The sequence below is a fragment of the Dipodomys ordii genome, unplaced genomic scaffold (assembly GCF_000151885.1).
Source record: "Dipodomys ordii isolate 6190 unplaced genomic scaffold, Dord_2.0 Scaffold68, whole genome shotgun sequence".
Taxonomy (NCBI): Eukaryota; Metazoa; Chordata; class Mammalia; order Rodentia; family Heteromyidae; genus Dipodomys; species Dipodomys ordii.
The window spans coordinates 1,647,832-1,663,186 of record NW_012267284.1 but is presented as its reverse complement, the minus strand read 5'-3'; the positions used below and the strand labels follow the sequence as shown (position 1 = coordinate 1,663,186).

The following is a 15,355-nucleotide window of genomic DNA, read 5'->3' as shown; positions in this document are numbered from 1 at the left end:
CCCGCCGTCCGCGCGCAGCCGCCTCGGGCCCGGCGCCGCGAATCCAGGTACTGGGGTGGGGCATCCGAGCTGGGGGTCTCCGTGGGTACCCCGGCCCTGCCGGGAGTTGGGGGACATCCCCGGGGAGAGGCGGGCATTATGGGGGTCGCTGGGCCACGGGGAGCCCCCCCAGCGGCGGGGAGGAGGGAGGCCCGTCCTGGGGAGCCAGGCCGCACTCCCCCAACACCCCGGCGTGGGGGACACAGGACGGGCCCAGCAGGGCCCCCGCCCGCCCTGTGTGCCCCACGCGGGCTGGGGACGGCGCTACCTGCTCCTCGCTTAGGCGCGGCTGCTGTCTTGGGAGCATCCCCGCCACACAGAGGCCAGGCCGCGCTGGGGGAGGTGGGATCTCGGGGCGTCTGGTGAAAACTCTGGGGCCTCTCATCCTGTGGGGTCTCAGCCCCAGGGAAGGCCGGTGACCAAGCTATTGTGACTGGACCTGTTATTGTTCCCGGTCCACCCCCAGATGCTTTCCATTCTTTTCCTGCCAGGCAGGCCACCTTAACCTTTGACAGCTTCTCAAGCATCCCCAGCCCCCATCCTGGGGAGGGTGGGGCTCCCTGGCCCCTCCCCTCCTTGGGTCGTGACAACCTTTTCATTTCACACAAGTATATTTAGGAAGGGGGGGTGGTGGTGGGAGAAAATGGACATATAAAGGCCAGGGAAACAGCTAACATGATCTTTGCACACTTTTCATCTCAGATCCCTCAGTGAAGCAGAACGGAGCTTCCAGATCACGCACCAATTCCATTTGTACATTTTACACCCTCACAAAGGTCTATTCGGTGGTTAAGGCATTGGGCATTGTTTATTAAACTAGTGATCTAGCTCCCCAAATGCAAGCACTTAAATAAATGGCTGTGTGTGTGTGTGTGTGTGTGTGAGAGAGAGAGAGAGAGAGAGAGAGAGTGAGAGAGAGAGAGAGAGAAAGTGTGTCTGTGTATGTGTGTGTGTGTGTGTGTGTGTCAGAGAGAGAGAGAGAGAGAGAGAGAAAGAGAGAGAGAGGGATTAGTTATTGGGGCCTTGTGCTCTTGCTTAGCCTTTTTCCTAAAGGCTGGAGCTCTATCACTTCAGCCATATGTCCACTTTGGGCTGCTGTTTCTTCCTCCTCCACCTCCTCTTCTTCCTCCCACTCCTATTCCTTCTCCCCCCTCCCCTCCCCCTCTTCTTCCTCCTCCTCTTCTTCCTCTTCCCCCTCCCCTTCTTCCCCCTCACTTCCCTATATTCTCCTCCTCCTCCCCCTTCTCCTCCCCTTCTCCTCCTTCTCCTCCTCCTCCTCTTCCTCCTCCTCCTCTTCCTCCTCCTCTTCTTCTTCTTCTTCTTTGCTGGTTAATTGAAGATAACATCACAGACTTTTGTGCCCAGGCTGACTTTGAATGGAGAGCCTCAGATTTCAGCCTCCTGAGTAGCTAAGATTACAGGCATGATCCACCATCGCTTCCCTTATAAATAGCTTCTTCTGTGTTGTCTGTCCCTTGGCTCTGACCACCAGGCTAACCCTGTCATATTTCTAAGCCCCAGCAGTACACTTCCTAAGTTCTGTGTGGTTTTCATTTTTCTCAGCAGGAAGGAAGATTTCCTATTCATCATGGCCTCTCCTTCCTCTTTCCACTTGGAGGAGGAGGACAGTCTGAAGGGATGCGAGCTGTACGTTCAGAACCACAATATTCAGCAGGTGCTCAAAGATTGCATTGTGCACTTATGTATCGCCAAGCCAGATCGCCCCATGAGGTTCCTCCGGGAGCACTTTGAGAAGCTTGAAAAGGTCAGTGGCTCCCCCCACATCTCCATATTGTCTTGTTACTGTTGTTCTGGTATTGGGGCTTGAATCCAGTGCCTTTTTGTCACACTTGGCTTTTCCATTCAAGGCTAGCACTCTACCACTTGGGCCACAGCTCCACGTCTGGCCTTTTCTGGTTAACTGGAGGTAAGAGTCTCATGAGTTTTTCTGCCTGGGCTGGCTTCAAACCGTGATCCTCAAACTTCAGCCTCCTGGGTGCTGGAATTACAGATGTGAACCACCAGCACCTGGCCCCAGTATTCTTTCCCAAGTCCTGGGGCAGTAGCTGCCAGCCTGCCCCTTAGACACCCTCTGGCAGTGGAAGTTCTTTTCAGAAGAAGAGGATCAGAGCATATTTGGAGCTGGCACTGCTTTGTGTAGCCTTGGGTTCCTTGGGTACCTCTTGGGGTGTGGTTTTCCCAGCCACCAAGAAAGCCCTGTGCCTCTGCTTCAGGGGTTTGGGATCTTCCCAGCTCTCGCAGGAGGTGATCCAGGTGTTTGGTAGCTGTGGAGCTTGCTGGGAGTTCTCAGCTTGGGGGATGCAGGTGGGCACCAGGTCTAGTAAGAACATCATTGGTGCCCAGAATTTTTTTTTTTTGGTTGGTCATGGGGTTTGAACTCTGGGCCTGGGCTCTTTAGTTCAAGGCTAGAGCTCTACCACTTGAGCCACAGCACCACTTCCAGTGTTCTGATGGTTTATTGGAGATGAGTCTCACAGACTTTCCTGCCCAGGCTGACTTTAAACCAAGATCTTCAGATCTCAGCCTCCTGAGTAGCTAGGATTATAGGTGTGAGCCACCAGTGCCCAGACAGAATTTTGTTTTTAAAGGCCTGATTGCTCTGATTAGAGAGAAGTACCTCCCCATACTGATGTAAAAGCCCTTAAGGTTAAGCCTGTCTTCCTCAGAAAATGTTATGAGCATGGGTTGATGTTCACTCAGTAGAAATCTCTCACAAAGGTCAGCCTGGATTCTCCCTTATAAGAGGCATATGTTCACTTCAAAAAAAATTTAAAAAAAGCCAGGCGTTGGTGGCTCACAACTATAATCCTAGCTACTCTGGAGGCTGAGATCTGAGAGTTTTGGTTTAAAACCAACCTGGGCAGAAAAGTCTGTGAGATTCTTACCACCAATTACCCAGCATTTTCCAGGAGTCACACTAAGACCTTGGAACGTATCTGGGTTGTAAGGTAGACTCTGAAGATACTAAGATGGGAATGGTGTAGTTTCAGCTTGGAGCGGTTGGTGTTCAATACATGACACATAGCAGGCTGTTAGTGACATGGCCTATGAAAGTGATCTGGAAGTTTGAGCACATTGGGCATTGGGCTGGAATGGTGGTCTTCGCTTTGAAAAGGATGAGGGGCAGGGAATTTTTCCAGAGAAAGAATTAAATAGACACTGGAGACTCCTGTACCTTGTCCAGGAAGGCATGGGGTGGAGGAGAAAGTTTGTCAGGGCAATGGGGCAGCTTGCAGAAAGCTCCAGAGCTGAAGTTACAGTAAATGGTTCCTGGAGGCTACAAGACTGGGTAAAGAGAGAGAGCAAGGGAAAGGATGGTCTTAGTAGACAGGGAGTGGACATCTTGAGTTTTGGGCTGAAGTCTGGACTTTGTCCTGGTGGTTGCCAGAGCTATGAAAGTTCTATCCTACTGAGAACATGTGAACTGTGCTGGTTGTTTTTCTGGGCATTGAACCAGCCTTGAATTCCTGAGGTTAAATCCCATTTACTTATGTCAGATGGTTCTCTCTCTTTCTCTCTCTGTCTCTCTGTCTCTCTCGAGGAGGGCAGTCCTGGGGCTTGAACTCTGGGCCTAGGTGCTGTCGCTCAGATCTTCAGCTCAAGGAGAGTGCTCTACCACTTGAACAACAGCACCACTTCTGGTTTTCTGGTGGTTAAGTGGAGATAAGAATCTCATGGGCTGGGCTGGGAAGGTGGCTCAGTGGTAGAGTGCTTGTCTTGCATGCATGAGGCCCTGGGTTCGATTCCTCAGCACCACATAAGCAAAAAGAAAAAAGCCGGAAGTGGCGCTGTGGCTCAAGTGGTAGAGCACTAGCCTTGAGCTGAAGAGCTGAGGGACAGCTCCCAGGCCCAGAGTTCAGGCCCCACGACCGGACCCAAAAAAAAAAAAAAAGAATCTCATGGGCTTTCCTACCTGAGCTGGCTTTGAACCGAGATCCTCAGATCTCAGCCTCCTGAATAGCTAGGATTACAGACATGAGCCACCGGCACCCAGCTTCTGAGCTTTTTTTTTTTTTTTTTTAAAGCAAGGCCAGCACTCTACCACTTGACCCCTACTTCTGGCCTTTAATCGTTAATTGGACATAAGAGTCTCACCGACTTTCCTACTCTGGCTTCTAAGTAGCTCAGCCTTCTGAGTAGCTAGAATTACAGGTGTGAACCACCAGCACCTGGCCAGATGATTTTATTAATGTATTACCAGGGTTTATTTGCAAATACTTGCTAATACATCTGTGTCTGTGGAGGCTATTAGTCTATATTTTTTGTTTATGTTAATGAGTACTGGTGTCAGGACAATGGTGGTCTTATAAATTGAGTTGGATATAACCCCTCTTATGTTTGGGGGAGACATTGAATAGAGTTTTCTTGAAAGGTTAATTATTTATGGCCTGGGTGCTGTTCTTTAGTTTTTTCACTCAAGTCTGGCACTCTACCACTTTAGCCACAGCTCCATTCTGGCTGTTTTTTCTGATTAATTGTAGATAAGAGTCTTAGGGACTTTCCCGCCTGGGCTGGCTTTGAACCTCTTGAGTGGCTAGGATTATAGGCATGAACACTAATGCCTGGCTTTCTTTGATGGTTTTAAACAATAAACTCAAATCCTTTAATAGATAATAGATAACTATTCAGGTTATCCATTTTCTCTTAAGTAAGTTTTATTGGTTTGTAATTTTGAGAAATTGGGTTTGTTTCATTGTTGTTAAATTTATGAGCTTAGACTTTGTCAGTCATGGAGCTTGAACTTTGGGGCTGGGCACTATCCCTGAGCTCTTCAGCTCAAGGCAAGTGCTCTTCCACTTGAGCCACTGCACTACTTCCAGTTTTCTGGTCCTTAATTGGAGACAAGAATCTCTGGGACTTTCCTGCCCAGGCTGGCTTTGAACTGCAGTCCTCAGATCTCAGCCTCTTGAGTAGCTATGATTACAGGTGTGAGCCACCAGTATCCAGCTAGAGCTTAGATTTTTTTGGTCAGATTATTTTATCATTCTTTTAATATAGACATTATACATGTTTGTATTGTTTCATTCTTTTGTGTTTTTGTTTTGGGAAAACATTTTAATCTTCATTGTGAGTCAGTATGTACATATTAAAGTCACATAACTGAATTAAATTTGTCTTCATAGAAAGTTTAAGATAGTTGAATAGTGTCATTTAAAAAATGAAAATAAAACCCAGCACCAGTGGCTCACACCTGTAATCCTAGCTACTCAGGAGGCTGAGATCTGAGGATCACAGTTCAAAACCAGCCCAGGCAGGAAAGTCTGTGAGACTCTTATCTTTAATTAACCACCAGAAAACCAGGAGTGGTGCTGTGGCTCAAGTGATAGAATGCTTGCCTTGAGCTAAAGAGCTGAGGGACAGCATTCAGGCCCAGAGTCCAAGCCCCATGACCAACAACAAAAAAGAAGAAGAAGAAAAGAAAAGAAATTAAAGAAACTCACATGTACGTAGTGGTCCATAAATGGAAAGCTAGACAATGAAAACTTAATGAACTATCATAAGTACAAACAAAGATGCTCCTAGCTTCCTATGTTTCACTGAGCATCCAAACCTATCAATCAAGCCAGACACCAGTGGCTCATGCCTGTGATCCTAGCTACTCAGGAGACTGAGAGCTGAGGATCACAGTTTGAAGCCATCCCAGGGAGGAAAATTCACAAGACTCATCTAATTAACTACCAAAAAAAAAAAATCCAGAAGTGGAACTATGACTCAAGTTGTAGAGTATGAACCATGGGTGAAAGCTAGGCTCTAGTACTGGCACAAACAATAAACAACACCAACAAGAAACCCATCCATTGTTTAGTTCTTTTCTTGAACATTATTCCATATCCACATTATCTGCATCTGATTGGGCCTTGAATTTCATTTCATCTTCTGTGTGACACTCTCTAGAGTTCAGAAGGGCAGTGTTGGGGTTGCATGTAGATTCCTCCCAGGAGATGGAGCAGAACTGTTCCTCTTGCTCACCTGACATGAGTAGAAGGTACATGGTGTCTAGATCCCTCCCCAGGAACTACCTTCCTTCCTTGATGTGAGCAAGCCAGATGCAGAGTGCAAGGCTGGCTCGCAGAATCCTTTGAGTGGGAGAGGGCAGGCCAAGCTATTCTCTGGGGCAGGGAAGTGGGTAGCTGGGAGGAATGAGGAAGTCCAACCATTCCTCTTGGGCCAGTGAGCTTCTCTAAAGAGATTAAACTGGGTTATAGAAAAATCTCTTCTGGACCGGTGCCAGTGACTCAAGCCTGTACTGTAATACTAACTACTCAGGAGGCTGAGATCTGAGGATCCTAGGCAGGAAAGTACAGGAGACTTTTATCTCCAATTAACCACCTAAAGACTGGAAGTGGAGCTATGGCTTGAAATGGTAGAGAGCTAGTTTTGAGGAGAAAAAAAAAGCTCAGGGATAGCACCCAGGCCCTAAGTTCAAGTCCCATGATAGACAAAAAAAAAAGAAAAAAAATCTCTTTCGACTCCAGCCCTGCCTGAATGTTTTCTCTTCCCTTGGGTAGGAAAAAAACAACAAGAAGACACTGTCAGGGGAGGGTGCACAGTACCATTCCCAGCCCAGGAAGTGGACAGCCTCCTGGGGATAGGATGGGGACAAATTCTCTGCTGTGTTGCTTGATGCAGAACCAATTCTGGCTAGGTGCCCTCTTTCCACCATTGGTTCTAGGAAGATTCTTTCTGGCTTGGAAAACTTGATGGATCCCAAACTGTGACCTTGACCCTTCTACTTTAGACAATTCATCAGTCTGAAAACAGAAGACAGGAAATGGGGAGTGTAGGTTTTCTGGGAATCTCAGGACAGGACCAGATTCTATCCAGAAATAATGGGGGAGAGGAGGACAGAGATTTCCCCCTACTATGGCCCCTCCGGATTTCCTCTAGAGGCCTTGTGAAGTGTTTTGGGACACCTGCATCCTGCCCGGGTTGACCTCCTACCTTCCAAAGCTGGAAAAACCATTCTGTGTCAGGACAGGTGTACCCACATCATCTCAAAGAGCAAGGCCCCATCTGCCATTGCCTGGGAGAAAAGCAGCTTTGGTTCCCACAGAGCGCTACCTGGGTCCTCACCAGCCTGTGGGAGTAGGGCCTGTCTTCTCTCACCTTAACATAAGTCCCTTGTGGACACAGACCATCAAAGCTTAGGACATTTCCAAGTGGTTGGGGGGGGTGTTATCTATGACATTCAAAGTCACATTGCCCCAAGCCACATTGTTAGCAGGACCCCTGGCTAAGGCACATGATCTCATTATAGTCTTTGGCTACAGATCCCAATAGGAAATGCCTTGACATCCTGCCTGTCCCTTGTAAAGTTGTCTCTCTGCCTCTATCTGTAGTGTAGCTGGTACCACCAGATGGATGATTGATCCATCACTGACCTTAAGGGGCCTTCTCTATCCTGGCAGGCTTCTATGACTCCCTCACTAGAGTAGGATCTTGTGCCCCCCCACACTGTGTCTCCAGTTCTGAGATCATCCCCCAGTTAGCCTTGAGTAAGAGTAGCTCAGTGGTAGCTTGTGTACTGATGAGACCCTGGACTTGCCCAGGCTAATTCTAGTTTTGTTTTGTTTTTTTTGTGGGCAGTCCCCACATAAGGGTTTCACTGTTAGCTCAAAGTCAATGTGTACAAATTCTAGCTCACATTGGCCATATTGAAAACAAATGGAAGTCGGGTACAATGACTCACACCTGTAATCCTAGCTATTTGGGAGGCGGATATTAGGAGGATCACTATTTGAGGTTAATCTGGGCAAAACCAAACCCTATCTCAACAGTTACTGTTAAGATGTACATGCCTGTCATCTGAGTTACAATGGGGAAGTGTAAATAGGAGGATCCTAGCTGAGCATTGGTGGCTCATGCTTATTATCCTAGCTATCCTAAGCTCTCCTCTTGGGGTACAGGTCATACTTGCACACCCAATTATGTTTCTCTTAGGCTGTCTGTCTGTCTGTCTGTCTAGCTGTGTCCATATATGTATCCATCTATTAATTATCTCTGTGTATGTATGTATATTTGTATCTATCTGGCTATGTTTATTTTTGTATGTGTGTATGTATCCATCCATCCATCCATCCATCCATCCATCCATCCATCCATCCATCCATCCTAGCTGGCCCTCTATTACTTGAAGCATATCTCTAGCCTTGCTTTTTTTTTTTTTTTGTACCAGTCCTAGGGCTTGAACTTAGGGTCTGGGAGCCATCCTTGAGCTTCTTTTGCTCAAGGCTACTACTTGGATAACAGCTCCACTTTCAGCTATTTTTAGTGGTTAATTGGAGAAAAGAGTCTCAGGTAGTGGCACTGGTACGAGTTTCCTACCAGAGCTGGCTTTGAATCTCAATTCTCAGATCTCAGCCTCCTGAGTAGCTAGGGTTACAGGTGTGAGATGCCAGCACCTGCTTGTTTGCTTTCATTGTCTTTAGATCCCTGGTTGGCCATGAAGGTTGTGGGTTTGTGCATGGTGGCCTGATTGGTGTCTTTTGTTAGTTCAGGAAAAAATTTTCATCATCTCAGCAAACATAGCCGCAGCCCTGTTTCTCTTCTCTCCATCTGGAACTCTAATTTCATGTATATTTGAGCTTCTTATCCAGATTCCAGATCCTCTTCTGTGCTTTTCTCCTTTGTCTTTCCTGTTGAATCTTTGTACTTCAGCCCAGATGTTTTCTTTTGACTTGCATTCCAAGTTCTTAGTTTTCTCAGCTGTACTTCTCATCTGCTATGAAGTCTACCACCAAGTTATGAGTTCCTGTTATTGTGTTTTCTAATACTTGATCTAGAATTTCCATTTGGCTTTCACTAATTTTTTCTTGTTTCTGTGCCAGCATTTATAACCTTACCTTTTATTTTCTCACATATTTGAGCATAGCTATTTGAAAGTCTGTATCTACTAGTTCTGTGATGTTTACCCCCTGTAGAGTCTGTGTATATTGTCTGTTGTTTCTTTGAGGTTTTAGTCACATGACTTTGTCTCATTGTATGCAAGGTTGTGTGTGTGTGTGTGTGTGCCTGTGTGTACCAGGTTTTGAACTGAGGGTTTTACACTCACTCAGCTTGTTTGCCTAGGTGGTTCTCTACCACTTGAGCCACAGTTATACTTCTAGATTTTTACTGCTTAATTGGATCTAAGATTATCAAGGAATTTTCTGCTTGGGCTGATTTTGAACTGTGATTCTCAGATCTCAGCCTCCCGAGTAGCTAGGATTAAAGGCGTGAGCCACCAGTGCCTGGCTGTGGCTGGTGTTTTTGTTTGCTTGTTTTGGTCAGTCCTGGGGCTTGAACTCAGGGCCTGAACACTGTCCCTGAGCTTCTTTTTGCACAAGGCTAGCACTTTACCATTTGTGCCACAGAGGCACTTCTGGCTTTTTCTGTTTATATGGTACTAAAGAGTTGAACCCAGGGCTTCATACATGCTAGGCAAGCACTCTACCACTAAGCCATATTCCCAGCCCTGGATGGTGTTTTATAAGGTTGTGTGTATATGTGTGTGTGTGTGTGTGTGTGTGTGTGTTTTCAATCGTGGCACTTGAACTGAGAACCTGGGTGCTCTCTCTGAGCTCTTCTGCTCAAGGCTAGTGCTCTACCACTATGAGCTATGGCTCCACTTAATGGTTTCTGGTGTTTAATTGTAGAATAGAGTCTCATGGACTTTACTGCCCGGGCTGGTTTTGAACCATCATCCTCAGATCTCAGCCTCCTAAATAGCTAGGATTACAGGCATGAGCCACCAGCGCCTGGCTAGGGCTGTATTTTTCTTTGAGTGGTGCTGGACTTTGAACTCTGAACCTTACAGTTGCTAGACAGGAACTGTACCAATTGAGCCTACCTCTCTGCCCTTTTTTGCTACAGTTATTTTTTTGTATAGGGTTTCACTTTTCCCTAGGTCATTCTGGATCATGATCCTCCTATTTGCACTTCCCCTGGTGGCTGGAGTGCCAGACAGAGGCTACTGCACCCAGCTTGTTTGGGAATCTCCCAAACTTTTTTCTTTGGCTGGCTTCTATCCTTGATCCTTCCCATCTCTCCTTCCAAAGTAGCTAAGATTTGAGGCATGACCCACCTCTCCCAGCTTCATACTGTAATGTTTAGAATGAAGAGATATGACATCTGAGATTTTCTTCAGTCCACTGGATGCAGGCACACATGTGTCTGTCTGAGATGTATGGAAGAGAGTGAAAAGGACTGGTTTGTTGTGCTCATGGCTGGCATATGGTGAAGGTATTTGTGACTTATTGTGGTATTTTCTTTATTTTGATGTCTTCTTGAGAATTTTCATAATAAAGGTAGAAGAAAAGTGGGGAGTAGTAGAAAGTTGTGGGAGGCAGTTTGGTGTGGGGCCTCCTGAACCTGGAGCCCTATTCTATTTTTTTTTTGTCATGGGACTTGAACTCAGGACCTTTCACTCAAGGCTAGCACTCTACCAATTTGAGCTACAGCACCACTTCTGGTTTTCTGGTGGTTAATTGTAGATAAGAGTCTCATGGGCTTTCTTTCCCAGGCTGACTTTGAACCACAACTCTCAAATCTCAGCCTCATCAGTGGCTAGGATGAAAGGCGTGAGCCACCAGCACCTAGTTAGAGTTCTGTTCTTGGTTATCTCTGTCACCTGAGCTGGTGGCTTCTTCAGGGTAAGTTGTTTGGTTCCTGGAGCTGGGAGTATCCTTCATCTGCCTCAACCCCAAGCTGTCTGTTTTCTAAGAATCTTTTGCTGTCTCTCCTTGGTATCTCTAACCTTCTTCTCCCTGTCATTGTAGATTTATATATGCACATATTTTAATGTTACTATCATTTTAGTGGAGTGTCTAGGAGGAAGTCATATGCTATCTACCTGCCATCTTCTCTCTGGAAATCCCATGAAAGATAAAAAAAAAAACAGCTGTCTAGAACCTCATGGAACAGTTGCAGGTCTTGCTGTGGAGGGTGTTGAGTATTCTCAGATGAATGAGGACACAGTTAAATGGCCCATGCAAAGCAGGTGCCACATGAGGTGGGAGAGTTCAGTCCCTAGTGCCCATTCTGCCCTTGAGTGGTGGTCTGGTTGGGGTTGTGTGCTTAAGCCACAGCCTCCCCAGCCCTGGTCACCTGTGTCACCCACCCACATGACCAAGGTTGGCTGGCGATGAGCAGAATCTTTCACCTTGTGTTATCAGTTTGTATGGGGACAGGTGATATACAGCCATGCATCTACCTGTAAGCCCCTTAAATGACTAGTGCCAGCTGCTGAGCCAGCAGGGAGCCAAGGCATGATGGGAAGCTCAAACCCTTGTTCAGCTTCCTCTGCCTTGGTGTCCCAAGAGCAGGCTCTGGTCTGGGGGACTCTGTTATCTGTGGCCACCTCTTCTCTGGCCTCTGCAGGTGTCTGAAAAATTGGGGCTCAGGGCAAGTGACACTCACAGCTAAGGCTCCTCTCTGGGTGTGCAGGGGAAGGTGCTAGTCACCAATAGCAGGGACTCATATGGACAGAGCAGAGCAGATCTGCATGACTGAAAGTATGAACCAGTCTCTCAGGTCCCATTGATCTTCCAGAAACTGTGTGCAGTGAGAGACTTGCCCTCCTAGTGTCTTCATGCAAATGAAGGATTGTACTTGCACCAATCATGGCACAGTCCTTTCCTTTATGTATATAAAAGATTGTGTTTGCACAGCCATTCATTGAAATAAAGAATTGTATGTGTACCAATGATGGTTTAGCCCTTTAGGCAAATAAAAGATCATGTGTATATCAATCAGGACACAATATTTCATGCAAATGAGGGATTGTACTTGCACCAATTTTGGCATAGTTAGGAACATGAGTAACAGTACTAATCACTACATAGCTCTTAATGCAAATGAAGGGTTATAGTTATACCAGTCATGATATAGCCTCTCATGCAAATGAAGTATTATGTATGCACCAATAATGGCACAGTCCTTCAGGTAAATAAAGGACTAAGTGTACACCAATCACAGCACAGCCTTTCATGCAAATGAAGGATTATGCTTTGACCAATCATAGGCTGTCTGCTGGGCCACAGGGGAAGTGCTGGTTCTGGCTTCAGCTCCAGCTCGACTTTTCTTGTTGAGTCGTAGGTTTGGCACAGCCCTGACAGCTGCTTTTCTCCTTTCCCTTCTTCCTTTGTCCCACCCAGGAAGAAAACAGACAGATCTTGGCCCGGCAGAAGTCGAACTCGCAGTCAGACTCACATGATGAGGAAGTGTCCCCAACACCTCCAAATCCTGTGGTGAAGGCACGTCGCAGGCGGGGAGGCGTGAGTGCTGAGGTCTACACTGAGGAGGATGCCGTCTCTTATGTCAGGAAGGTGAGGGGACACCCCCCCCCATCCTTAGATCTGACAGCCCTGGGAACTTCAGTTTTCTTCTTGGCATGGGAGATGAGATTGTATGTAGGATGGAGGTCACCATTGTCTCTGCCAGTGTGAGCTCAACATGTATTTGGGGTAGCCTTTATAAGGTCTCTGCAGCTCTTTGTGGGTTTAGGTGTAGTGGTGTATGCTTGTAATCCTAGCTCTTGAGAGGCTGGGGCAGGAGAATCATGAGTTTAAGGCTCAACTTAAGGTACTTTGCCTAGCTGTTACTGGTTGAGAAGGCGGTGGGAGTGGGGGGGGGGTGTCTTAGTAACATTTGCTAGAACCGACCTTAAACAGAAGTCCTCTTGATCTCCCTTCCAAGTAGCTGGGATTACAGGCAGTGTGAGAATGGTTTTGAGGCCCTGAGTTGAAACACCAGTACTTCAAATAAACACAAAATATAGCCTAGGAACTGGCTATTTTCCAGTACCTTCTAGGTGGTTCTGAATCCTAGCAGAGCCAATCGACAATGATCCCAAATTTTAGATGATGCCCAGGCTTCTTTTTGAGCCACTCCAGGTGTCTCTTTTATTTATTAAAATGCACACACATATACACATGTACACACACATATACACATATACACACACAAGATGAAATCTCACACTGGGTCTTTTTGCATCATCTGACCTCAACACCACACAGAGGGCAGAATTGCTAGATTTCAAGTCATGGTGGGGGTCCCCAAGGCCAAGCAGAATCTGGGAAGTGTTCTGGCCCCAGCCCCTCCCCTCCGTGATAGATTAGGAATCTGACTCCATCCTGACTCCACTGGCTTCCCCACAGGTCATTCCTAAGGACTACAAGACCATGACTGCGCTGGCCAAAGCCATCTCTAGAAATGTGCTCTTTGCACACCTTGATGACAATGAGAGAAGGTAGGTCACCAGGTCACCAGGTTAAGCTCCCCTGGCTGGATCTGGAGACACTGGCTTCCCCTCCTGGCCTCCCCTCTGGCCTCCCCTCTGAGCCTTCAGTGTGAGTCACCAGGCAAGTCACAGAGGTACTTGGTTCCTGGAGGAGAGGGTCACTGTTTTCTGGAACCAAGGCAGGGGTGACTTCAGAAACCAGTGCCGTGTGCGACTCTGGTTCAGCTCAGGAGACACATCTGGACCCTGGCCAAGGTCAGGGGTCTCCTGGACCTCTAGTCCCTGATGCCAAATCTGTCATATAAAGACATGATCACAGGGGCTGCATGTTCAGGCATCTTCCATATGCCAGTTGTGCCTGGCCTTTGCTGAGACTACAGGATTCCGGGTCCCCTTCCTGTCCTTGGTGCCAGGGTCTGAGGTGAGGTCATCTCAGTCTTAGTGATAGGCAGAGACCACATTATTTTAAGGAGAAGGATCCTATGAGTGATGAAGGGTTCAAAGGTCATGCTTTGGAAATAGAGTCTGTAAATAATTAGAAACATCAAGAGGTTTGCATAAACTCAATCCAGTGTGCCTCTTTAGTTTCATTTGGGGTGACTCATGCACTCAGAAGTCCCTGGGTGTGCTGTGTGATTTCTTGGTGTCATGTCTCTGGTTCCTGGGAATACTGGACCTCCCCCCACCCCTTTTCTTTTGTCAGAGCCTGGGTGCTATCCCTGAGCTCTTTTGTTCAAGGCTGATGCTCTACCACCTTGAGCCACAGAACCACTTCTGTTTGCTGGTGGTTAATTAGAGATAAGAGTGTCACAAACTTTCCTGCCTAGGTTGGCTTTGAACCATGATTCTCAGATCTCAGCCTCCTGAGGATTACAGGTGAGCTACTAGTACCCAGCTGGACTCCTTTTCAGTCATTTTCTTCCTTAAGCCTGCCACTGATTTGAGCTCAGATTTAAAATCAGCTTTTCAGCAAGACATGCCTATCATCCTAACTACAAAAGATCTGAGGATTATGGTTCAAAGCCAGCCTGGGCAGGAAAGTTAATGAGACTCCTGTCTCCAGTTAACTAGCAGAAAAATCCAGAAGTAGATCTGTGACTCAACTGGTACAGCATTAGCTTTGAACAAAAAAAGCCTAGTGAGAGTGCAAGGCCCTAAGTTCAAGCCCCAGAGCTAGCAGAAACAAATAAAAAGTAAGTAAAATAAAACAGATTTTTCAGGCAGGGCCACCCAACACCCAACACCACTAGATACTAGGTGTCAAGATGACTGCCCACTCTGGAAGGCATGTAGGCCCTATTGGGAGCAGTTGGACGTAACCCCCCCTCTGCCCCCCCCAGCCACACCCTCCCAATACTCAGTCCAGCCATTTAGTGCAGTTTTGACAACTCAAAGTAGAAGCAGGGAACTCCACTTCTGTAGGAGGAGGTGACCAGGGGTAGACAAGTCCCCATGGGCATCTGCCTGGGTCTCACTGGCCCAGTCTGTCAGAGTGGGCATTTATGGCTAAGGCAGGTCCCCGGTGACACCCTAGAACTGATTGGGGATGCAGGTGGACAGGCGGGAGAGGAAGCTAAGTGGGTGCGTCTGTTTCCTTCAAGTCTGCTGTTTTAAACTTTCCATGACCATGTGATGGGCTCCTCCTCCTGGCTATAGTCTCTACAAAACCTGGCAGAGGGTTCAGGAAAGTTCCAAACGGGAGTGGGCCAGGAGGCACTGTCTGCTGACCTTTCCCCTGATGTCTCCTCTGTGCACCTTCTAGACAGCCTAGTTTCCAGCTTTCTAGACACCCTGGCTTCCAGCTTTCTGAGACTGGTTTGTCAAGGGTGGCAAGGTCCCTTCTCAGTCTGGGGGCGCCTGGCAGTGTTGCCCTCAGCTGCCTGCCGCTCCTCTGCGTCCCCACAGGTGGGTAAGACAAATCAAAAATGTTCCTGGGGGGCGGGCTGGGAAGTGGTAGAGCGCTGGCCTTGCATACCTGAGGCCCTGGGTTCGATTCCTCAGCACCACATAAGCAAAAAGAAAAAAGCCGGAAGTGGCGCTGTGGCTCAAGTGGTAGAGTGCTAGCCTTGAGCT

At 47.4% G+C, this 15,355-nt stretch overlaps 1 protein-coding gene across 1 annotated transcript in view; it reads left to right on the top strand.

The window, feature by feature from the left end:
• Nucleotides 1-733: 733 nt before the first annotated feature.
• Nucleotides 734-15,355, top strand: part of Prkar1b (protein kinase, cAMP-dependent, regulatory, type I, beta) — an 84,000-nt gene continuing 69,378 nt past the window's right edge. The window contains exons 1-4 of the mRNA XM_013023456.1: nt 734-815; nt 1,606-1,804; nt 12,195-12,365; nt 13,200-13,291. Coding sequence (XP_012878910.1) covers nt 1,628-1,804; nt 12,195-12,365; nt 13,200-13,291 — 440 coding nt within the window. The 5' untranslated portion in view covers nt 734-815; nt 1,606-1,627. The remainder of the gene's footprint in view (nt 816-1,605; nt 1,805-12,194; nt 12,366-13,199; nt 13,292-15,355) is intronic.